Source organism: Crotalus tigris, unplaced genomic scaffold, assembly GCF_016545835.1.
Source record: "Crotalus tigris isolate CLP2741 ecotype Arizona unplaced genomic scaffold, ASM1654583v1 scf7180000017601.7605149639:7615979, whole genome shotgun sequence".
Taxonomy (NCBI): Eukaryota; Metazoa; Chordata; class Lepidosauria; order Squamata; family Viperidae; genus Crotalus; species Crotalus tigris.
In genome coordinates this window covers 2,425,681-2,449,484 of record NW_024096505.1, presented here as the reverse complement: position 1 = coordinate 2,449,484, position 23,804 = coordinate 2,425,681, and the positions used below count along the sequence as shown (strand labels likewise).

Sequence of the window (23,804 nt, the reverse complement as noted above, 5' to 3'; positions counted from 1 at the left end):
AAGACATTCACGGGTCCATCGTTGGTTGCACTTTGTAGTTCACACTGTTTTATGCACGTCATGCTACGGGTAACTAGTCCGGTGGGGGGCAGCAATAGTGAGACTACATTCCCCTTGGTTATTATAGCACTTTTCTCCCATTTTCATTTTCTTTCTTGCGTTGCTGGTGTCTGCGCGAGTCTCACGGAGGTCTTCGGAGTTCGTAGGTGGGGGGGTGTGATGGTCCGGTCTTTTGAGCTCCGTAGTCTCCTTATTCACTTCCATCCCGCAAGAACTTGCGGTTACGATCTTAAGAGACCGGTTAAATCAGGGAGACCAGAGACAACAGCAAGACTCCCTCCGGACGGAAGATCTCATAAAATTGATGGGAGTCTGTCTCAATACCTATTTCACCTTTCAGGGTACCATATATGAACAGATTAAGGGAACACCGATGGGGTCGCCGATCTCCAGTGTGATTGCAGAAGTGGTGCTCCAACAACTGGAACACATAGCGATGGCCCAATACCAGCCAAAGTTTTGGGCCCGCTATGTGGACGACACGTTTGTTGTCATCAAGAGGCGACACAAGTCTGACTTTATGGGCATCTTGAATTCGGTATACCCAGACATCCAGTTCACTATGGAAGAGGAAAATCAGGGCAGTCTAGCGTTTCTGGATGTATTGGTAAAGCGCCAATTGGACGGATGTCTGACCACTAAGGTATACCGGAAACCAACATACACGGATAGGATCCTGCATTTCGAGAGTAACCATCCGATGGCCCATAAAGTCAGCTGTGTCAGGACCCTGTTTAAACATGTGGAGTCACACTGCAGCACCGCCAAAGCTAAGAGGAAAGAGAGAAATCATCTCTTCCAGGTGTGTAAACGTAATGGGTACCCGGCCAAGTTTGTTAATCGAGTTGGCAAGCCATTTGGAACCCGGAGTAACCCCACACCCCAGGAATCTACACCTCAGACAACCACACGGATTACCCTCCCCTATATCCATAATGTCTCAGAAGCCACAGCAAGGATCTTGGCACCATATCAAATCCAAGTGGCCCATAGACCAAATCAAACACTGCGGGCAGCTATAATGCGCCCTAAGGACCCGCTCCCCAACATTGAAAGATCGGCAGCTGTCTATAAGATCGACTGTATGGACTGCCAGTGCAATTATGTTGGGGAGACAGCTAAACGAATTAAGACCAGGGTCCATGAACATAAGCTAGCAGTGAGAAGGGGAGATCAGTACTCCCAGATATGGGCACACATGGCTGAATGGGACCATAGATTCAACTTTAATGAGATTAGCGTATTAGCGAGTGACAATACCAAGGGAGGCCGCCTACTTAAGGAGGCATGGCTTTCAGATAGTAATTCCATCAACCGACATGTTGACCTGTGCCCAGCATATGTAGCCTTAAGATCATGGAGTGCAAGCAACCAACGGCAATACCCCCGACGACCCAGTAACAACCTTAACAACATCCAAGAGAAAGAGCAGATCCCCCAATTGATCCAGATCAATCCAAAGGAGGAAAGCCAATCGTGGAATATCCCAGTGACACCAGCAAGGTTACCGCAGCCCCAAAGAACCAAAGAAATGGTGAAAATTAAGATCCGGAACCCCGATACTACGAACAGCCGAGGCACTGTGACTAATGTAAAGGAAGATACAGCTAGTGAAAGGGGAGAGGAATTCCTGAATACGATGATCTATCCGCATACAGAAAGGAACGCACTAGCCGATTCGGAAAGAGAGGAAAGATCCCCTCGCCCGGCCGAGATGACCATACTGGGGGGGGGAGTGGGAGCTGCAAGGCGTAACTAACGATAGACCCAGGAATGCCACTAGGGAGAAAGAAAAGAATAGATTGGAATGGAGGGGAAGACGGAGGGGGGAGACTTGCGAGGACGACGGAGCGCAAAAGACCGGACCATCACACCCCCCCACCTACGAACTCCGAAGACCTCCGTGAGACTCGCGCAGACACCAGCAACGCAAGAAAGAAAATGAAAATGGGAGAAAAGTGCTATAATAACCAAGGGGAATGTAGTCTCACTATTGCTGCCCCCCCCGGACTAGTTACCCATAGCATGACGTGCATAAAACAGTGTGAACTACAAAGTGCAACTAACGATGGACCCGTGAATGTCTTTGGGGAGAAAGAAAAGAATAGACTGGAACGAAGGGGAAGACGGAGGGGGGAGGTTCACGATGTAAATCCTGAGGATCCCTGTGAGACATGCATAGACACCAGCAACGTAGGAGAGAGAAAGAAAACAGGAGAAAAACACTGGAGCAATCAAGGGGAATGTGATCTTGCCACCACCCCCCCCCCTCCAGATCAATTACCCGCAGTATGACTTACGCAAAACAATTAAGCACAACGACAGCTAGACAACCCCCCCCATAACTAAACAACTTACTTCCCAACCCCAGACCAGCATTAGATTACAACCAATTCGCAACAACTTACAAGATTATCCGGATGAGAGTTGTGTAGAAAGTGAAAGCAGAGAAAGCCATCGTAAAAGGAGCAATCAAGTAAACGATGATTGTGAAAGGAATATGAAATGCATACTGCTACCCGAACCCGGGGGGGAAGGAATTGAAGCATAGAGACTACCGAAACAATAGAGACCTTTATCCATCCACCCCAAAGGAAGGTAGGACGGATGAAGAGAGACACGTAACTGAAAGGAACAGGAAAGAACCAACCAATCCTATGCAATTGAATCAAGCCGGCCCGGTAACGAGGTCGAAGAGCCGTGCGCAGGCTTTGATACACCTATAAAAGACTCTCACACTTCCTGACACATTAGCCCTGAGGATGCCGGCAGGTGACGGCGAAAGCTTGGCGCTTTTTAAATAAACTTTTATAGTTTTACCTTTACCCTGGTGGTCATTTTATTCTTTGCCATATATATAATATATATATATATATATATATATATATATATTATATATATATATAATACACACACACATTACATATATATATAATATATATATATATATATATATATATATACACATATACACATACATACACACACACACACACATACATACATATACATATATACATATACATATATGCTAATTTTTTGGATTCTAACAAAGAATTAAAGGGAGACTGGTATGGCTATTTCGAGCTAATTAGCTCTCATCGGCCAGCCATACCCTTCTGAGATTCAAACCTGGGCTGCTTGCATGTTAGGCAGCTGTGTTGATCCCTAGGCCACAGGCTCTTTCTCACTTTGTCAGCTGTATCAGGAAGGGAGGGAAGAGACAGGGGAGGAGATACGTCTTGAGTGGGTTTTTTTGTTTTGTTTTTTATGCACCTGTCTGCCCAAATATGGGGAAAAGATTTTAAAAACTAATACTAATATAGAGGAAGGAAGGGGAAAAAAGAGATTAAAGCAGCGGTTCTTAACCTTTGTGTGACGGCGACCCCGTCACACAAAGGTTATGCTCATGCGCGGCGGCGACCCATAGGTTGAGAACCGCTGGATTAAAGGATAAGCTAAAAATGTTGGATACTGCTTTTCTTTGGTGATGGCTAAATCACAATTTTTCTCGCCAGAAGCAATAAACTGGCGGGGTCGGGTGGCTTTTTCTTCTTCCAGATTTAAGGAGGAAACATGGAATCAATCCTGCCCTCCGGACTGTCATTCATGAACATATTATGGAAATGGAGGTTTCCCCAATCAGCTGATGAGTTGAATGACAGGGAGGTGACTTCTTATTCCTCTTTGATGATTAATAAAGAGAGCTGGGGATTTAGAGATGATAGAAAATGTGGTATAAAGTGAAATGAAGACATATCTGGTTGTGCTGTAAGAGACAGTGATGAATTGTTAATGAAGCCACTTTGACTTTTTTGCAAGAAAATCAAATGCAATTTTGTTTTTGGGATTTGATAATTAGAATTATATGGAATTATAAAAGTAAGGTAGACATTCTTAGTTTTAGGGATATAAGTTGGGCCTGTTTTTTATCTACTGTATATTTGGACGAAAAAAGATTCAAAGCCATTTTTTCTTTTTTTTTTTTCAGTTTTATTTTGCTTGCTCCCTGATTCTTTTTTCTACTTTCTTTTTTCTTGCTTGTTTCCTTTTATTGATGTTTTTGAAACATAATAAAATCATAAATACAAAAGTTAGTGCTAAAAATGCAAAAAAAACCCCACAATCCTCTACCCTCAGCAGTGCTCACAAACCCCCAACTTACCTCCAATCACCACTTATCTGCTTGCCAGCCTTAAAACAAAACATCTGGGACTTCTCCAGCTATTCTAATTCCTTCAGGACTGATCTTTCAGAATGTTATACCCATGTTTTTATATTTAGAGGTTCCTGGAAATTACATGGAGAGTAACTATCCTTCTGGAACATGTAGTTTGTATTATCATTTTAACTGATAATCTTATTTTAAAAATTATATTATTTTGCATTTTTTTCCCCAGAAAATCAATGCTTTTAATAAGGACCTCTTAAACATTGTAAATGGAGAAGAGGATATAAAATACTCAAAGAGCAAAAGAACAATTACAGATATTCGACAGGCATTTAATCAATGGCAAGATACAATTAATGATAACATTATAGGTAAACTCAATTCAATTATGTGTTTTTCTGTTAGTGGATGCTTAGTTTCAGCACAAGAAGCTTCAGTTCTGGATATGCTTTATTGTTACATATTCAGGTAGGTTTGTTAATATGAGAGATTCTCTATATAACTTTGTATAGGTGTTACTGAAAATCTGTAAGAAGGAAGATTAAAAACCCAGTCCTCTTTACTTTGCAGCTTTTAACACCTTATATTTTATGTGTTTTTCCCGCCACACAAATTTAGACATGTCCTTCTGCTATTTCTTAAACCCATGGTGGCGAACCTATGGCACGGGTGCCACAGGTGGTATGCAGAGCCCTCTATGTGGGCACACGCATCATCACCCCAGTCCTAGGCCTTTAGCTGGGTTTTATAAAACCTTTTCGATTTAGTCCGCTGCTGTGTGGAAAAAAAAGGTTCAATCAGTCAATCAATTTTAGCTTCTCGTGGAAAAAAAAGATCTTGCAAAGTTGGAATTGATTGATTAAACTTTTTAGTGCCGCCCAGTCTGCCATTACCACCACAGCCACACCCACCTAATGGGCCACGCCCACCTGGCACCCGATGATACATAAGTGGATTTTGGGTTTCAGTTTGGGCACTTGGTTTGTAAAAGGTTCGCCATCACTGGCTTAAACTGTCCCTCAGTAATCAAAACAGATATTGTCAGAAACAACAAAACCATTTTAGGCAAGCCATTGATTTTTATTATAGGTTTGTCCCCCCTTAACCATGTCTTTCTTAACTTCATTCCATGTTTTAATTATTTTGAAATAACAAAGAGTTCTTATTATCCATAATGATACCCATATGTTTATCTACTACTCAAGCTTAAAACCCTTTTTATTCTGTTTGATCTTCTCTATTTCTATTTTTATTAAGATCTATTTATTAATCTTGAACCCTGCTAAAACACCAAATTTTTTTAATTTGCCCATTCCTATTTCAATACCCTCTAAAGGATCTTCCAAAACCAGCACAAGTCATTTGCAAAAGCCCTTAACTTATAAGTTTCTAATTCTTACTCCCACAATGAGTATGAGAGGTTCTGAATAGAGGATCTGCAGCCTATAGCCATTTTCCATGGAACATAAATCCCTTTCACTTAGAGCAATCTTGGATCATAGACCTTTTGCCTGGACCCAGTTCTTGATAGATATGAACTGGAAAGATTACAAAGTTATTCTTTATTTTACAGACTTTCTAAAGCAGTGATTCCCAAATATTTTTCTTATAAGTGCCACTATAGTGTCACTCAAAACATAATTAAGGGCTTCATGGCACATATAATTGTATAGGTGGCATCAAGAGATCCCGAGTTAAATATTTTTAAAAAATATTTAAAATTTAAATTTTCAAATTTTTCAGACTACCAATCTCACATGATTTTGTAAAGTTCTTGAGATTTTGAAAAAGAATGCTGTATCCCAAAATCTAACAAGATTTCAAGTAAGAAAATTGGAATTGTGGCTGCTTAAAAAATGCTGGGTGGTAGATTTGGTGCATCATTTCTTGAAGATCAGGATACACAGACAAGAAGTTTGAATCCATTGTGTTTGTTTTTCACAAGTGGTCATAATTAATATAAATCCAATAGCTACTGAAAATAGAACACAGCTTTGGATAATATATTTTTTTTCACAAAATCCACTCTGATGTTTTTGTCTATAGAGATAAAAACATAAAGAAATTACATCTGTGTTGATCCATGGGAAAAAAATCACACCTCAAACCTTTACTGGGAGCAACCAAAATTACATAAAAGAATACACAGTTTTGAGTGTAAAGAACTGTTAAACGCATAAGTGGGAAAGGCACGAAAAAGAGACTCATTTTATAGCTACTGTATATCTCAAAAAAATAATGGTATCTAGCCAATTTTAACTCAGCTTTGGAGCTAACAGATTAGTTTGTTTTTGAATGGGAGACTCCAGGATACATACTAGAAAAGGAAATCAGAAACATTTCCATGCAGTTGCCAAGAAAACTATATGGAAGTATTCATGTGCTAATTAGGAAATGAGCATGGGTCAAGTAAGTCACTACCTTTTTGTTTTTTTACTTGTAGAAATATCTCAATCAGAAGAAACAACTGGACTGTTCTCACCTGGAAACAAAATAAAAGGTACCAATATTGGAACTACAAATGTGGGGGTTGGTTGATAATCCTAACTGACTGTGGGAATGCCCCACAAACTTTATATCATATTGCAATGTATTTTGCCCCTTCAGAAGGTTCCCTATATTCCTGCAAGAACTACATCTTGAGGATACTGCTGTACAATAGCTAAACCAGGGGTCTTTAAACTTGGCCCTTTTATGGCTTGTGGACTTCAACTGCCAGAATTCCTCAGCCAGTACACACTGGCTGAGGAATTCTGGGAGTTGAAGTCCACAAGTCATAAAAGGACCAAGTTTGAAGACCCTTGAGCTAAACGATTTAGTTATCCAGCCATGGGCTTAGCCACTCTAGTAATTGCTCATACATAATTTAATTTTATTCATTGTTTGTATTGTACATTTTTAAAATACAGCCATACCTCAGCACTCAACTGCTTTAGAACTCATCAAATTCAGTATTCGATGTGTTTTGAAGCAGAAATCTTGTCCCAGTAGTTGTCTTCCTCCCAGTAATTGACATGCGAGGAAGAACTTGCTGACGTCAGCTTCCCCGTGACTCACTATTTCTTCCAGCAAAAATAGTGGGTCACATGGTTTTCTTGGCACCCATTGGCTTTAGTATTTGTCACATCTTCCAGAATGAATTACCAACAGGTACCAAGATACCATTAATGTGGGAAAGAAATAGAATAACATAGGATAAAGAAGAATAAAGTAAAATAATAATAATAATAATGAAAAATCACTAAAAGCAAAAATCATGTGTCTGCATAATCTCTGAAAGAAAGCTGTGTTAGCCAAAAGCTGTATTAACAGTACGTGAATGACCTAATGCATATTTAGAAACATTGTATAAAAGTAAAAACTGCCTTCATTGTATTCCATGAGAAATGGACCTAAGGTGTGAGAAACTATCTGAATGTTACACAAAGTAGATTCCATATACAATGTAAGATTCCATCTATGCTTCCTTTGTTCCTGAGAAAAAGAAACCTATAAAGCTTTAGTTTAGACCCTCCCCCTTGTTCAGAAATTTGCTGATTGTTAAGTCACTTCTGAACCTTTTTGCGCAAAAATAAAAATCTCTCTTTCACCTTCGGAATTTCATAAAAGCCCTTTATTTTTTTAAGGCTTTATTTTTCCACAAGACCACTGTAATTCACTGTTGTGGTGTTTTATATTTTGATAAACATTTTATACCCTGTTTTTTGAATTTTATGCATTAATGATGTATTCTATTATACCGTACGACATATATAAACAAAGCAATAAATAAAAGCAGAAAGGGTCATTCCCTTTCTAGCCATAGATGAAGTATGGCCGATAAGAGAAACAAGAAGGCAATTTTAAAATCCTGTGCATATTATGGCCAGAGCTTTATTAACTGTCCAAATACTTTTTGAACATTAATATCCAGAATCTTCTCCAAGACAATTGCCAAAAATTGCTGTGGTACAGAATACTGTGGCCAGACTACTGGCACATGAATCTAGCTATTGTATTATAACACCAATTTTTACAATGTCCGATATTGTTGCCAGTAGCTTCTAAGCCCAATTGAAAGTACAAGTCACTTATAAAGCCTGAATGATGTAGCTGTGTTAAATTAGAGCCTTTAGAATTACTGTGTTTGTTCTGGGAGATAAACTGTAAGAAAGGACATGGACTAAGATACAGTCTTTCCTGGGGCTGTCTAAAAATTGTGGAAGGTGTTGATCCAGAGACTTGCCTAATTCCTTTGGTGCTGGAGTTCCATAAACCAACAGAGAGGCTTCTTTTTCATTGGTATTTGATATTCAGAGATGGGGAAGTCGCTGTGGGATATGCTTTGCTTTTTATACATTGGATTGTTTGGGTTGAATCTGTGGGATGTTTAGTATTATTTAGACATGATATTTTACACTGATACTTTAGATTTTAGAATTGTTCGTGTGAGTGATACAGGTGTTTGTAAAATAAAGTAAAAAAAACTATTTTGCAGTAAATAATTTTACATATAGAGGAACTAGGAATTTTGAACATATATCCCGTGGCAGAGAACTTCCAGGGTTTGTCAATTTCAAAGTCTTTGAGGACGCCATAAAATGGCAAATTGAAAAACTAGAGTATCCAGCAATTGCAGTGTTGAAAGAAGTTGCAGGTAAGTTCTAATTTTCATGTTCTCATTTGCATGAGATACTTTTGTGAATGACTAAGAATATTTTGCCCAGTAGTTGCAGTTTTTGGTGTGCATTGTTTAATACAAAAATGTAGGATTTAAATAAGCCCTATTGAATATGATGATGCAAAGTCCTAGAAAAATGTATAATTTTATGAAGGGCTTTTGTGCTTCTTGGGTTGGCAGTGTATGGGCTATGTCTGCTACGTAAGGTCTTCCTGTTGCACTGATGGAAAGGCTGTTCCAAGAATGCTGAAAGTTTCCACTGAAAGATGCAATGCCCCACAAACTCCCCCTTTTATTATGTCTTTGTTCTAATGGAGGAATAGCTCATCTCAAGCTTTCAGTAAAAGGAGCACTGGAGTCTTTAAGAATGAACACCAACCATGTCTGGAGCGTCTACAGGTAATCCTTGAGTTACGACAGATCATTTAGCGATAATTCAAAGTTACAACAAAACCCCAAAGGGTACTTACAATCCAATTCTGAATTACGTCTGTTGCAGCGCCTGTGTGGTTATTCACCTTTAGGTATCTCAGTGAATGGGGGGAAGCCTTGGGAGGCCAGAAACAGGTGTGCTTGTGCTGTACTAGGGCCTCCCCTCAGGCACCCCAGATTCCACTTAACAAATGCATTGGGGAGAGCAGGAATGGGGACCAGTTAAGTAAGGTTTACTTAAAGCCATCTTGACGTCTTACTGTAATGAGAAGGCTCCATTAGGTCATAACTCTAGGATTACCTGTAGTTAAAAACAGTCATCCGAAGTGAACAGGTGATTCCTCAGAAATGCTCCCTTTCCAAAAACTCTCTCAGTCAGGCAGAAAGCCATAACCGTAACCTGAGTTATAACTGTACCTGAAAAGGAAAGGAAAAACAGATGAAAATTCCATAAAGAATTAGGGGTTACTGAGTCTCTACGATTTAGAGCCAGTGTTAAATTGGATATGTGTTAAAACATTTTTGAATACTGTATTTTATGATTTTGTACAAAAGCATAACTCTTTATTTAGCATAGTTTACAGCTATACCAATCCTACAATAGTGTGTTTAATTCTGTTCTGTGATATATACATAGAGAAGATGATCAAGTCCTGGGCACTGGGCTTGAGATGGGATGGACAATAATTAAAATTGTCAACTATGGGGAAACTGGCAAATAATCAATAAAGCCTAGTTTATTATTATTTATTATTTTTGCACAGTGCAATGAGGAAAAACAGTGTTGCTGTATATAAAACAAGAGATTGCAGAAATAAAATGTGTGTTCCGAATTTAAGTAATTTAAGTGTACCAGAGATCAGTTGAAACAATGCTCGCAACAAGAAAAAGCTAGCAATTTCCAGAAGGAGATGCAAGCAATATTATAAGCGATTCAAGAAGCAACCTCCTCTTACAAGGAAGATACAAGGAAAAACCATGAAGAGACAAAAGACAATCTTGATAAAATGAACCCAAAAATTAACAACATAGATTCTCAACTAGAAAACTTTAAACAGATGGTCACAAGAAAAGAATTCAAAAAGTAGAAGATAAGGTACTAGAGACCGACCAACAGTCGGAAGAACTGAAAGATGAGAACCAAAAGCTGATGCAGATTAATAGAGAATTGGAAGACTCGATCACAGTTATGGAAATGGAAAGGGCATCTTATTTCCTAAGATTTCAAAACATAATAGAGGATAAAGAAGAGGATCTCGCGGATCTGATAATGGAGCTATAGGCTGAAGCACTGGAAATTGGAAAACAAGAAATGGGAGGAGAGTTAGATCAAATATTTCGAGTCAATTTAAGCTATGCGAGAAGAAATAAAGTCCCTAGAGAGGTACATGTTAGATTTGTCAAAAGATATAGATCTTTTGACAAATCTAACATGTACCTCTCTAGGGAGATGAGATTTTGAGAAGAGTGAGAGATGATCCTTTGCAATACAAAGAAAGAGATCATATTCCTGAAACAGATTCCAAGGAGAATAAGAGATGTATGAAGAGAATATCAACTCTTGACTAGAAAATTAAGTGAAAAACGAGTGAATTTTAGATGGCTGATTTCAGAAGGGATCCTAATTAATTGGGATGGGAAAAGATACAAATTGAATATGCCACATAAGGCAATGGCAACTTTTATGGAAGGGAAAAGTTCGGAACCCCGTCCAGAGAGAGAAACAAAGAGGAAGAAACGGTAACATATATTAACTGCAGCAAGAATTGTATTCGCTCAATATTGGAAAAATGAAGATCTACCAACGGAGGAAGTGTTAATTAAAAAAATCTTAAAGAGTGTGCAGAAATGGATAGATTGACATTGAAAATGAAAGAGAAAGAAGACTCAGTTTATTTTAGAACATGGGATACCTTTTAGCATTGGCTAGAAAAATGAGGTAGAGAGAAAGGAACTTAATATGTAATGTGTATTATATTAATATGTATATATTGAAATCCAGACAATATGTTGCTGACAATATCAAGCACAGAGGGCAAATATTGAAAAAGAAAAAGCTGTGGTGAAAGATAGCAAGTGACCAGAAGCAAGGCTGCTGTTCCTGCACCTGCTAGTATGCCAAAATGCATCTCTGATTATACAACAAGCCATATGACTTCTGTTCCAAAATAGCTGGTAGCAAAATATTACTGATTTTGCTTGCCTTGAAATTGAGTTGGGAATTTGATTAAGCCAATGTCAGGTGACCAGTCAGGAAGATTGAAACAGGCTTGTCAGGCCATTATGGAGCTGCTTTTAGTTATGATTGGACCTAGGATTGGGAAGACACAGGCTCAAAACCTCATTTAGTTTTTAAGCATGCTGCAAGATTTTGTATCAGATACGGTCTCTCAATAGCTTAATGTGGACAGTTCTTGGTTATGATACTGGAACACTGACACAACTCTATTTTTAATTTAAAATGTAAGATACATAGTTAATATATCAATATTATATTAAAACTATGTTGTACAAAATTGTTCAGATTTTTCCAGGGTCCCTCTCTGAAACACACACATGCTTGACATATTATATTGGACTTAAACAGAGATCTGTAGAAGAAACTTTGTTTTATGCCTAATGTCACACACTCCTCCTGATTTTAACATACATATTTACATAGTTCAAAGGAGGTGTAAGGGCTTTAATCCCAATATCCAAGTGCTGAATGTTCAGTTATTATATGTTGTGTGATTGGGATCTGCCCATATTTTTAGTTGCTCCTGTTATTAAATTGCTCTCTCTTTTTTCCTAGAACTTGTGCAGAACACTTTTCTTCAACTTGCTGTCCAACACTTTAGTAGTTACTATGCTCTCTGCAATGTTGCTCGGGTAATTATTAGCTGTACCTGCAATGAATTTCCAAAAGTGTAGCCATATAGTTTAAAGTGAAAACAATAAAGCACTGCAATAAATTCATTATTTTGGAAGATTTCCTGGATAACTGTCCACTTCAGATGAAGTTGCGTACGTGCATGTCTGACTAAGGAAAATAAAACTTATGTTTATATCCTAGCACAGTTAATTTGCATTGATGGCATGATGGATGGTGTGAATTGACTATAGATTGTAATTTGGTTCACCATCTTGAGTTATCTGCTCTCCAATTAGACTTATTTTCTTTTTTCAGGGTAGAGTAGAACTACAGTCTAAATTGTGCTGTGATCTGTGGGGAAACCCCCCAAACTGTAATTTTACTAAACTCAAATTGTGCTCTAACTCTGTACACTTTAAATGAGCCATCAGGGATAGGATTGATATTCTTATAATTCTCAAACCTCCTGAAAATCATTGTGCTGGGGAATTTTAACACATTTAAATAAAAGTTGGGGATTGGGAAATGCATATAAATTCTGGATGACTAACAGTGATCCACAAAACTTATAATAAAATCTCTGTAAATCAAGCAAAAAGAAGAAAATCCATAAAATAATACTCAAGAAACCATATAATTGTCTCAATCCCACAAATATGCCAAACTGTTTTTTGTTCTGCAGCGCAATATTGAAGATTTAAAGCTCACACAAGAAGAGAAAGCAAAAAATATGATAGCCACTCAGTTTAAACTGGAAAATGTGGTATACTGCCAGGATACTATTTATAGTGAAGATTTTAGAACTGTAAGAGCGACAAAAATCTCTTCGGTTCCTGATATAGCTGGTTTTAAAGAAAAATGCTCAGTGGAGGAATTGCTTTACCACATGACTGCCTACTATAAAGTAAGTTCAATAGTTTGTGAGTGATTTTTCTCTATTTTTAAATCCCCTTTTGTGTATTTCATTTATTTAACCATTAATAGGCATAATTTAGCAGTTTTTAAAACATATCCTTCCCTGAGGTATATCTATGGGTCTCAAACATTCAATACTTATTATTAAATATTTCACTGAAGTAAAAAGTATCTTTTTACTTTTATTAAGATACCCTTCTTTTACAAGTTTTAAGTGAGCAAAAATGAAAAGGTTTCATACAAGTAGTTAGGGTGCAGTATTTGCATCATCAAATAATTAGCACAGGTTATGTAGGGCTAGTAAATATCAGCTTAACAGGTCCATATGAATCATATGACAGCCTGTGGACAGAAATATCTTGACATATGTTCAAAACACATGTATATATTTACCACATGCACACACATACATATTGACAAGAACTGCTTTGCTTGGGGCCTTCTGAGATGGGTGGAATGCAGCAAAGACACCGGATTTCAGCTTTGAGGTTTTCTTCAGGTTAAATTAAATTTTTAAGCCACAGTTTTTCCAAACACTAAAAGAGTGTATATGTGAAGAGTAGAATTATTTGAACCGTGGGAAATAATTCTTCCCCTCTACGCTGTTGAGACTGCACTTGAAATGCTATGTCAGTGCTGGGTACCAGAGTTCAAAAAAGACCATGATAAATTAGAACAGCGGTTCTCAACCTATGGGTCGCGACCCCATTTGGGGTCGATCGACCTCTTTTTGGGGGTCGCCAAAGGTGGCGATCCGCCATTTTGTCCCCTCCGGGGGCACGCTGTGCCTCCGGGGGGGCGGTGCCGCGCACGCGCACCGCATGTGGGGGCGGCGGCGCGCCTCCGGGGGGCGCCGCCGTGCATGCGCGCCGTGCATGGGGGTGGCGGCGCGCCTCCGGGGGCGCTGCCGCACATGCGTGCCGCACGCAGGGGCCCCGCCCCCATGCGTGCCGCGCACGGGGGGCGCCGCCGCGCATGCGCGCCGCACGCGGGGCCCCGCCCCCATGCGCACCACCGCCGCGCATGCGCATAACCTTTGTGTGACGGGGTCGCCGTCACACAAAGGTTAAGAACCGCTGAATTAGAATAAGGTCAGAGGGGGCTACCGATACAGTGAGGTGTCTGAAAACGGAGCTATACGAGGAACATCAAATGATATTTGGGCATGTTTACCCAAAAGAAAAAAAATTGAAAAAAACGTAATAACCTTTTAAGTGTCTAAAGAGTTCATTTGAAGACGAAAGGAGCTCTATCTGCAGTCTTTACATCTATGATATTGTGAGAACAATTCATGTGAACTTGCTGGCACCAGCTTGCTGTGCTCCATCCATTTCATGAAAGTCCATGTAAACAGAATTGCAGCTTCTGTAAGAGTGGTATTTATAGGATTTATAAATGTTTTGTGGGGCCCCTTTCACTTTCTTTTCTCTGCTCCTCAGTACAGAAACATTGTTAAATATATTCCATTCTTGCAATGTTGAAGCTGCAAGATAGGACATTTTAGTGAGCATCTGCAAGAGACGAGTCTAACTTCCTGTTCTCTATTAAGGAGTTGAATATGGGACAGTACAGATAGTCCTTGACTTATGACCACAACTGTGACCACAATTTTTGTTAAGTGAGGCAGTTGTTAAGTGACTCACTCAGTTTTAGGATCTTTTTGCCATGATTGTTAAGCGACCACTTTAGTTGTTAAGTGAATCATGCAGTCAGTAAGCGAATTTGGTTTCCCCTATAGACTTTGCTTGCCAAAAGCTAGCTGGGAACGTCACAAATGGTGATTACATGACCGCAGGACATTACAATTGTTGTAAATACATGCCAATTGCCAAGCACCTACATTTTGATCATGTGACTGGGGGGATGCTGGGTTGGTTGTGTGAGGATTTTTTCAGTGCCGTTGTAACTTTGAATGGTCATTAAATGAATGGTTGTAAATTGAGGACTATGTATATCTTCTGCCAGGGTGGTGGTGGTGGTGATGGTAGGTGGTAGGCATCTCTCAACAGAAACAGCTTGATTTTCATTTCGTGATGGGGTACAAATTCACAGGGGACAAGGCTTTAGTACAAACCTTAACACAGTGGAGAGAGATTATGTCTCCAACCATTTATATTATCCTGGTATAATTTTCTTTTCCCTTAACTTTGCTTTCAGAGTGTAAAAGTCCGGCTTGGTACTCAGATTCCTATGATCATACAGTTATACGTGTTCAGGGATTTTGCTGAGAGGTTACAGAATGCAATGATGCAGGTTTTGCAAAGCGGAGATCAGCTGGAAATTCTCTTTCGTGAGGGAAGGGATGTGGTCAACATAAGGAATTCTTTAAACGAAAGGATCGGGCGACTTCATAAAGCTCGACGACTTTTGAAACAATTCTTTATTTAAATAGAACGGCTAATATTTCTGTAAAAAAACTTCAGGTAGCAGCTCTGCTTCTGTTAGATTAGTATATTAAGGGTATTTGTAACTTATGCTTAAACATTTGTAAAATTATTCAGTGATGTTGCCCAACTTAAATAGTGCATTTAGAACCACAATTGGCAAAGAAAAGTGAAGAGAATTAGAATTTGTATTTGCTACTTTACATGCACAGTATAAATCACTGTTACTGTGGACCTTTTCCTACTATTGAGTCAAATGCTAACTGCACTCTCTTTTACACACACACACACACAAACACGCACACACAAACACACACACACAGAGAGAGGGGGGGGGCAGGGAAGTGCAATTGCCTCTCTCTGTCTCTGTCTCTCTCTGCAAAGGCAGAGGAGGCTGGGAGCCACAGGGGAAGGCTCAAAGAGCCGCATGCGGCTCTGGAGCCGCAGGTTGCCAACCTGTGTCCTAGCTCTAGTACTGCTTTGTACTTCTGATATCTCATTATTGCAACAACTTATTCTATGTAACAAAATTTAAACTTTATTACTGTCTTCAGATTGGTAATGAAAATCCACACAAGACAAAACATTAAACAGAATTCAATGACAAAGTCATAGCTTGACATTACATGTGAGAGATGTTCTTAGAAACATAATATGAACATTCCAGATCAATCTTCTTTGTGATTTGAATTCAATTATTCTAATGAACATCCGAGTAAGATCTGCAACTTACTTCCACCAAAGATATTACCTGAAATTAACAATTTCTCACATGAAAATGTGTTTATTCCAGTGAAAAATAAAACCTGTACATCTCATTTAAGGTTACATTTTGGAGTGCAAAAATAAAATACAGTATGTTGAAAAAGAGGAGAATTTGTAATATGCTTTGCAATCCCAAACAGTCTGCTAGTTAGAGTGTACTGTGTATCAGTGGTTCTCAACCTGTGGTCCACGGATCCTCGGGGGGGGGGGTAGGTGTCTGAGGAGTCTTGAAAAATATTATGATTTAAATCTTAAGTCTTGGAGGTCCATGGCCACAAAAGGGGGCTTGTGGTGAAGAAAGGGTTGAGAACCACTGGTGAATATAGTTTATCATTAGCATAGTAAAAACACAGCCAGAGATAGTCAATCTATATGACAATAAAGTAGAATTAATAGTATAATGAGATGGTTTATATGCATGTGTAACTGTCATGTAACTTTGTAACCAGTCAGCAATTCTTTGTTTCCTGTAGTAAATTGTATAAAAATAGCTGTGCCTGATTTCTGGCATGTTCCCAGGGTGTGAAACCCACAGGCATCCCCCCCCCCTTCTGCTTCGGTAGAGAAATAAAGCTTTGTCTTTCCTCAATCCTGTGCGGACATTGGCTTCTTCACACTGAGTTCCCCTACCTAGCCAGCCTTCTGACCAACACTGCTTGCTTGAATGGGAATATGCACACCTGTCCTTCAGATCTCCCAGCTGAATATGGGGAAGTCGGAGAGTAGGAAATGCATACCTTACTTTCAACCCAACATGTGTTCAAGCAAAAGAGGAATGTAATCAAAACAGATACAGGAATTGCAAATTTTGTGGCCAGTATGAGTTGGTGGACTTGACACGGCTTGTGGTGTAAATTGGAGCTGCACCGTGGCTAGAAGCAGTGCAGCTGCATTGTAATTAGCCTTAAATAAGCCACTTCCTCTCAACCATCCCACCCTGTCCAAATCTGCAGCCTGAGAATAACAACACTGACTGAGCAAATGGCACCAAGGGAATTTTAAGTGACAACCAGGGAGAGGACGGTTCTTTAATGAAGCTCTAGAGTCACAGAACATCCTCCCTAGGTAATTAAGATGTTTTTTATCTTTAAGGCAGAAGGTCAAAGAGCATTTAGTGAAAAAATAAAGGACACCCTGTCTTTATTGTGCTTTCTGGTTTGATATAATTTTTACCCTACTTTACTACTACCATATCTATTTTTAAAACTTGTTTATGTGAGCATCAAGTATAAATCGTACTTGGAGGTTTTTTTAAACGAGAATAGCAAGAAGTTTCAAATTTTCATTCATTCTACTCATTCATTTTGTATAGTCTCCCTTTTCAGTCAATAACTCTGGATGGCTTACAATTATTTTAATTGTAATTATAATCAAGATAGATGATTAGATAGATAAGAGAGATTAAAATTGCTAAAACATTTTAAAACAAAAACAAAACAATAAAAACATTCAGATTAAATATACAGTATACAGGAGCAAGGTATTATTGGCCAGTTAGCAATATGGCCAGAAAACAGGAGCTTTTACATTCAGCACTTCAAGCCTGGGAACATAGCCAGGTTTTTAAGACCTTATGAAAAGCTAAAAAGATTGGGCCATTCTAATTTCCCATGGGAGGATATTCCATAGAGCAGGGGCCACTGATGAAAAAGCTTGTTGTCTGGTCCCTGCCAGCTGATACTCTTTGGCTGATGGGATCTGCAACATGCCCACTCTGGTTGAACAGGTAAGAGACTCTTGGAAAAAAGTAATCCCTCCAGTATAAGAATATATAAGAATAGCTAGAAATAATAGTTTGTGAAGGGCTTTGAACCCTCTAGAAGTTTTCTTACCCAGGTTCCCTTCATATATGTTAAAGATCAACCTCCCATGACACCTCAGGTAGCATCACTAGTAGCCTTACTGATTGGGAAGAGTTTCACAAGAGTTGAAATCCAAAGTGCCTCCCACCCACAAAAGCCTATTGATATATTGTATTTGCATTTGCATGTGTATGTGTATCATGCATATCAAATTTTCAGTAATGTTAATCTAGGCTTTGTTTTTGGTTTAAAAACATTTTTAACCACTATGCTGAAACATGTTACTTGAACCGAAGAGAGAGCATCGCTTTTGTCCAGAAAAAAAGCAGAAAACTTTATACGACCTGTAGGAAGAAAAGATCCAGCTCACTAATTCACTTGGAATGGAGAAGAATTTGGCACTGACAGCAATTGCTGTCATTGAAGATCAGAAAAAGCTCAATTCTATAAACCTTGTCTGGAGTCTGGGCAAGCATAACTTGCCAATGGAAATATGGGAGGCAAGACCACCCTATCCTTGGATCTTTATACTGGAGACAGAATAATAATAATAATAATAATAATAATAATAATAATAATAATAATAATACTAATAATAATATAGTAGTAATAATAAAAGTTGGAAGGGACCTTGGAGGTCATTGAGTCCAACCCCCTGCTCAGGAATGAAACCCTACACCATTTCGGACAAATGGCTGTCCAGTTTCTTCTTAAAAACTTCCAGTGTTGGAGCATTCACCACTTCTGGAGGCAGGTTGTTCCATTGGTTAATTGTTCTAACTGTCAGGAAGTTTCTCCTTAGTTCTAGGTTGCTTCTCTCCTTGATCAGTTTCCACCCGTTGCTTCTTGTCCTGCCTTCAGGCGCTTTGGAAAATAGCTTGACTCCCTCTTTTTTGTGGCAGCCCCTGAGATATTGGAACACTGCTATCATGTCCCCCCTTGTCCTTCTCTTCGTTAAACTAGACATACCCAATTCCAGCAATTGTTCCTGATATATTTTAGCCTCCAGTCCCCTAATCATCTTTGTTGCTCTTCTCTGTTACTCTTTCTAGAGTCTCAGCATCTTTTTTACATCGTGGTGACCAAAACTGGATGCAGTATTCCAAGCGTGGCCTTACCAAGGCATTGTAAAGTGGTATTAATACTTCACGTATACTTCACGTATAGTCATCACTTGTTAGCAAGTCATCACTGATGTCAGAACAGAACTGACAAATCTTCTGGGATGAAGCATATTTTTGCCCCTCTTCTGTTAACACCATTTAAAATGCACAATCTGCTGAAATCTTTATGCATATATTGTATTTTCTTTATTCATCTTTATTCACACTCCCTGCCCCAGTTCTCAGTCATTTCAGGGAGTATCTGCACTACATTTGATGAAAACCAAGAAGGAAGGAAGGAAGGAAGGAAGGAAGGAAGGAAGGAAGGAAGGAAGGAAGGAAGGAAGGAAGGAAGGAAGGAAGGAAGGAAGGAAGAAGAAAGAGGCAAGCAAGCAAGAATGAAGGAAACTACAAAATCAATATTGTATAAAACATTTATTTTTCAAGTTCTTTGCAGATGAGACAAAGAATGGTGTGTTTCATTCTTGAAACGTAAAAAATCCAAATATTTATTAACTGAAATTGTGATCAATAATAATTATGCATAATTTATGTTGATTTCATATATTGCAATACATTTAATGTTTTCAAAACCATTTCAATGGCACTTCACTTTACTTACAAAAGTATTGCACTTCCAAAACCTGAAGTGAATTTTCCCACCAACAGATATATTTTAAAAAGTGCATTTCAATAGCAGCATAATTCATTACATCCAAATAAAATTTTACTGCTGCAATAGCAGTCTTTTTTAATTTGACACACTCCTAACATGTCAATGATTGATGGTTATATTAATCAATTTTTTAAATTTAAAAACTTTGCTTCTGCTTTCATTATCAAAATGATAAACAGGATTTTTAAAGAAAAAAACCCAGACCAAGACTTTTCCCTGACCCATCCCAATTTTGTCACTGTTTTACAAAATGAGGTAGAACTGACAGATTCAATCAGTATGTAATGCACCTTCACAAAATAACTCTCTATTCCCTGCTATTGACTTCAGGTTTAGCAGCTGAGGATCCATCTAGCACATATCCAGCTACCACAGCAGAAGCAGAATTATTGACCTTTTAGAATACTTATTTTGTTCATTCTGCATCAAAGATATGTGCCTAGAAATTAGTATTTCTGTTTTCTAGACTAAACTGATCTTGAATCTATCCACACATTTTGAAAGAGACATATATTCAAATTATATAGTTTCAGAATCATTAACACCTATGGGCGAATAAAAATAATGAATACCTGAATACAAAAGATGCATAGTAATATTCATAAGAAAAAAATCTTTCACATCTTACATCAAAATATTCATGTGGTTCTTTCTCGCTTTAAAAAATTGGGCTGACCAGCAGCCCAGATATACTCAACATTAATATCCTAAATATTAAATATCATTTATAAAATATTGAGATGCTGCATTTGATTTCAAAAGCAAAAACAGAATTGATAATTTACAAACATTATTTTTAACTTTAAAATGAAAGCCAACTGGTAGGAAATCTTCAGAGATAAAGGAAACCAACCAGTAGTTGGTAAAGAAAAATGTGTTCTTTCACCTTTGATGGTTAACACCAGATTCAAGAAATCAGGTTCTTCAACTGTCTGATATGAAGCTGGGCGGTGCAAATGGAACCATTACATTGCAAACATTCCCATTACAGTTTGCATATGAAGTGCTGAGGGCTCAGAAGTCATTTTTGGAAGCATAACCAAGGATTTACAAGGAACAAAAAGATTTGTTCCACTCTTGACTAAAAGTGAGTCAAAGGAAGCAATGTCATCTGTTTGCCTATTAGGAAAAACAAATAAACAAGCATATTTAAGAGATTCCTTTCCAAAAATAGTCAGTTTCAGGATTGGTGACATATTCAAGGAGACAGTCGGAATTATAATAAAGTCAGTGAGCATCCAGCAAAATGGTCTTTTATGTCCAGATTCATGAACATATTTCAGCCATGTATATATGAACACAGAGCCATCATTTCTGCAACGTGGAATTTTAAACTCCTAGTACTTGAAAATCATAAATCACTATAGGCAATAGAAAAAGAGTATATTTGTATCTATGTGCATGCAACCTTGCACCCTCAAGTCAATGTTGACTTCTGGCAACTGCCTGGACTTGTCCTTGCAGTTTTCTTGGCACAGGTTTCAGAAGTAGTTTGCCACTGCTTCCTTCCTAGGGCTGGGAGAAGTGACTAGCCCAAAGTCACTTATTAGGCTTTGCGCCTAAGATAGGATTAGAACTCAAAACCTCCCAGTTTCCAGTCTGTAGCCTTAACCACTACACCAACTGGCTCTGTATGAGAGCATGCATTGGGGAATTCCTTCTCCACCTAGCAAGGAATATGCTCCATAGGAATTGTGTCTACCTTATGATCATATAAATTTCCATTGCAAATTTTATTTGATAAATTATGCCAAAGAATCACATGCCAGGAAAGCCACATGTCACAGAAGTGGACAAATTTAATTCTAGAGTGGAAGGAAAATTCCAACATTTTTGATGGGTTTAGTGTGCAAGCACTTACTATGTTTCCCACAATAAATTAAAAAATAAGTTACAGATACAGGTGTAGCATGAGACATGTTGTTATGCAAGAACAGAATGGGAAGATATAAAGCCTGGGAAAGAGCAGCCAGACCTAAGTACCCGAAGCAAGTTCTAATTTTTGGTTAGGGAAAGTTGGCAGATAATTCTCTTGATCTCTTTCCCTAACGAGAGAGACCAGTAAAGCAAGGAAAAAGAAAACTGGGAGTGAGAGCTAATAGGACAAGGCAAACAGTTGTACATGTTGCATGGAATTAAAAATCTCTTCCTATAGACCAGTGTTTTGTACCACCACCAAATTTAAGATATGTGGATGCAGCTCTTCCAGTTATTATGTCATACTTAATGAACCATGAAAAGCATGTTATATGTTCTACCACATATTAGAAAGTTACCTGCATGTTTCGGTAAATCCATTCTGTGAACATAGTAATGTTACCATAAACTCCAGGTTTATATTGAGTAGCACAGCCTGTTCCCCAACTTGTGTCACCAACTAGCCACCACAAAAAATTTGTCTTGGTTACCAATGGACCACCGCTGTCACCCTAAAACAAAACACAAGGCATAAACCTATTGTAGCATTTCTGCTTCAATGAATTGAATACATATCCTATCTGAGGAGATATACAAGAATCTGAAAGCTATTTCCAACTAAAATGTTACACATTAACCAATGCAAAGCATCTCTCAAAGGAGAATGGGTATGTATAATGAAATACAATCTCCTGTGCTTAGAACAAAGATTTCACGGAATGCAAAATAAATGAGTGATGAAATTAATCTACATAAGTTAGGGAGAACTGAGTATCAGGTAGAAATTTCTAATCTGAGTTGCTGAGCCTGCAGCCTCTTTCAAATAAACATTTCTACTGTAAATTGCTGAAAGACTTTTGTTGAATGGCATGTTGCAAGAGGTCTTGCCTCCAAATAACTTAGAATAAAAAAGCAAGATATAGACAGGAAGCTAACATCCATTATATAATTATTCATTATTTTTGAAGTAAGCATGCTCTTAATTGTATTAAGCTGTAACTCTTAAGGCATCCTTAATTCCTCAGATCAGTATGATCACTGTTTGTGAGTCTGGAGCAGGAATTATAAGATACCCAGAGATAACAGAGAATAATAATAAGAGAATTATTACATGGATTGTTTTTTCAAGTTTCCCTAATGTTCTGACTAAGAATTGTAGCTTCCCCATTTTTATCACTGACTCCCTATTTTGAACTGTCTTATCTTGCATCCCACTACAAGCCCTTGCAAACTAATATTAAAGTGCTTCACATTTCATAACTTACCTGACAAGAATCCACCTTTCCTTTTAAGTAGCCAGCACATATCATAGTAGGCAAAATATTTCCATTATAGCTATATCTTCCATTACATATAGATGAGTCTATCAGAGGTACAGCTGCTGCATTCAGTTCCTTTGAAGAGTTACCTATAGTTGGAAAAAGATCCAAGAATTACACATGAAAAGGAAAATACTAAATTTTCTCATAAAACTATTCACAATATTTTATATATTTTATTGTTGTCTTTTTTAGCCCACTCATTTTTTAAGAAAAACAACAACTGCATAGTTGTTTAACGTATGTGGTTAATTCACAAAAATATATGTGGAAAATGTAAGTTGGTTGCCAGTGGTTGTAGATCAGGGGTCTTCAAACTTGGTTCTTTTATGACTTGTGGACTTCAATTCCCAGAATTCCTCAGCCAGTGTGCCTGGCTGAGGAATTTTGGGAGTTGAAGTCCATATGTCACAAAAGGACCAAGTTTGAAGACCCCTGTTATAGATCTTTTAATAGATTTCAATGTGATTCACATTGGATCAACAATTCCCGCTCTTTCCACATTAAGAACTAAATTTTTCTTCCCCCTTCTCCCCCATCCCACCCCATGTTTTGAAAAACATAAGTACTTGAGATTGGATTGTATGAAAAGTTTCATGAGCGTGGCTTTGAAAATGATTACAAATTCCTCAGAGACATTGTTATTTACTTTTTAATACATATCACACATCTGCTTATTTGAACTAAGCATGAAATCTGTCATTAAGGGGCTTAAGATCTTGTAAAGGCAGCCAATTCATTTCCCC

The 23,804-nt window shown here is 38.2% G+C and overlaps 2 protein-coding genes across 4 annotated transcripts in view; one reads left to right on the top strand and one right to left on the bottom strand.

Annotated features, from left to right (window-relative positions):
• LOC120319896 (interferon-induced GTP-binding protein Mx-like) overlaps window positions 1-16,830 on the top strand; it is a 28,660-nt gene extending 11,830 nt beyond the window's left edge. Inside the window, exons 10-15 of one of the 2 annotated variants that reach the window (XM_039369236.1) lie at window positions 4,461-4,602; window positions 6,675-6,731; window positions 8,709-8,867; window positions 12,118-12,194; window positions 12,860-13,081; window positions 15,250-16,830. In XM_039369236.1, coding sequence (XP_039225170.1) covers window positions 4,461-4,602; window positions 6,675-6,731; window positions 8,709-8,867; window positions 12,118-12,194; window positions 12,860-13,081; window positions 15,250-15,480 — 888 coding nt within the window. In that variant the 3' untranslated portion in view covers window positions 15,481-16,830. Of the gene's footprint in view, window positions 1-4,460; window positions 4,603-6,674; window positions 6,732-8,708; window positions 8,868-9,208; window positions 9,291-12,117; window positions 12,195-12,859; window positions 13,082-15,249 lie in introns of those variants that run through there. The other variant, XM_039369247.1, reaches the window with a different exon arrangement.
• Window positions 16,831-19,566: 2,736 nt separating this feature from the next.
• The window catches only part of TMPRSS2 (transmembrane serine protease 2), a 31,429-nt gene continuing 27,191 nt past the window's right edge, over window positions 19,567-23,804 (bottom strand). For both annotated transcript variants that reach the window (XM_039369221.1, XM_039369212.1), the window contains exons 12-14: window positions 23,005-23,147; window positions 22,099-22,251; window positions 19,567-20,941 (exon numbers count right to left, since the gene is read on the bottom strand). In XM_039369221.1, coding sequence (XP_039225155.1) covers window positions 20,930-20,941; window positions 22,099-22,251; window positions 23,005-23,147 — 308 coding nt within the window. In that variant the 3' untranslated portion in view covers window positions 19,567-20,929. The remainder of the gene's footprint in view (window positions 20,942-22,098; window positions 22,252-23,004; window positions 23,148-23,804) is intronic.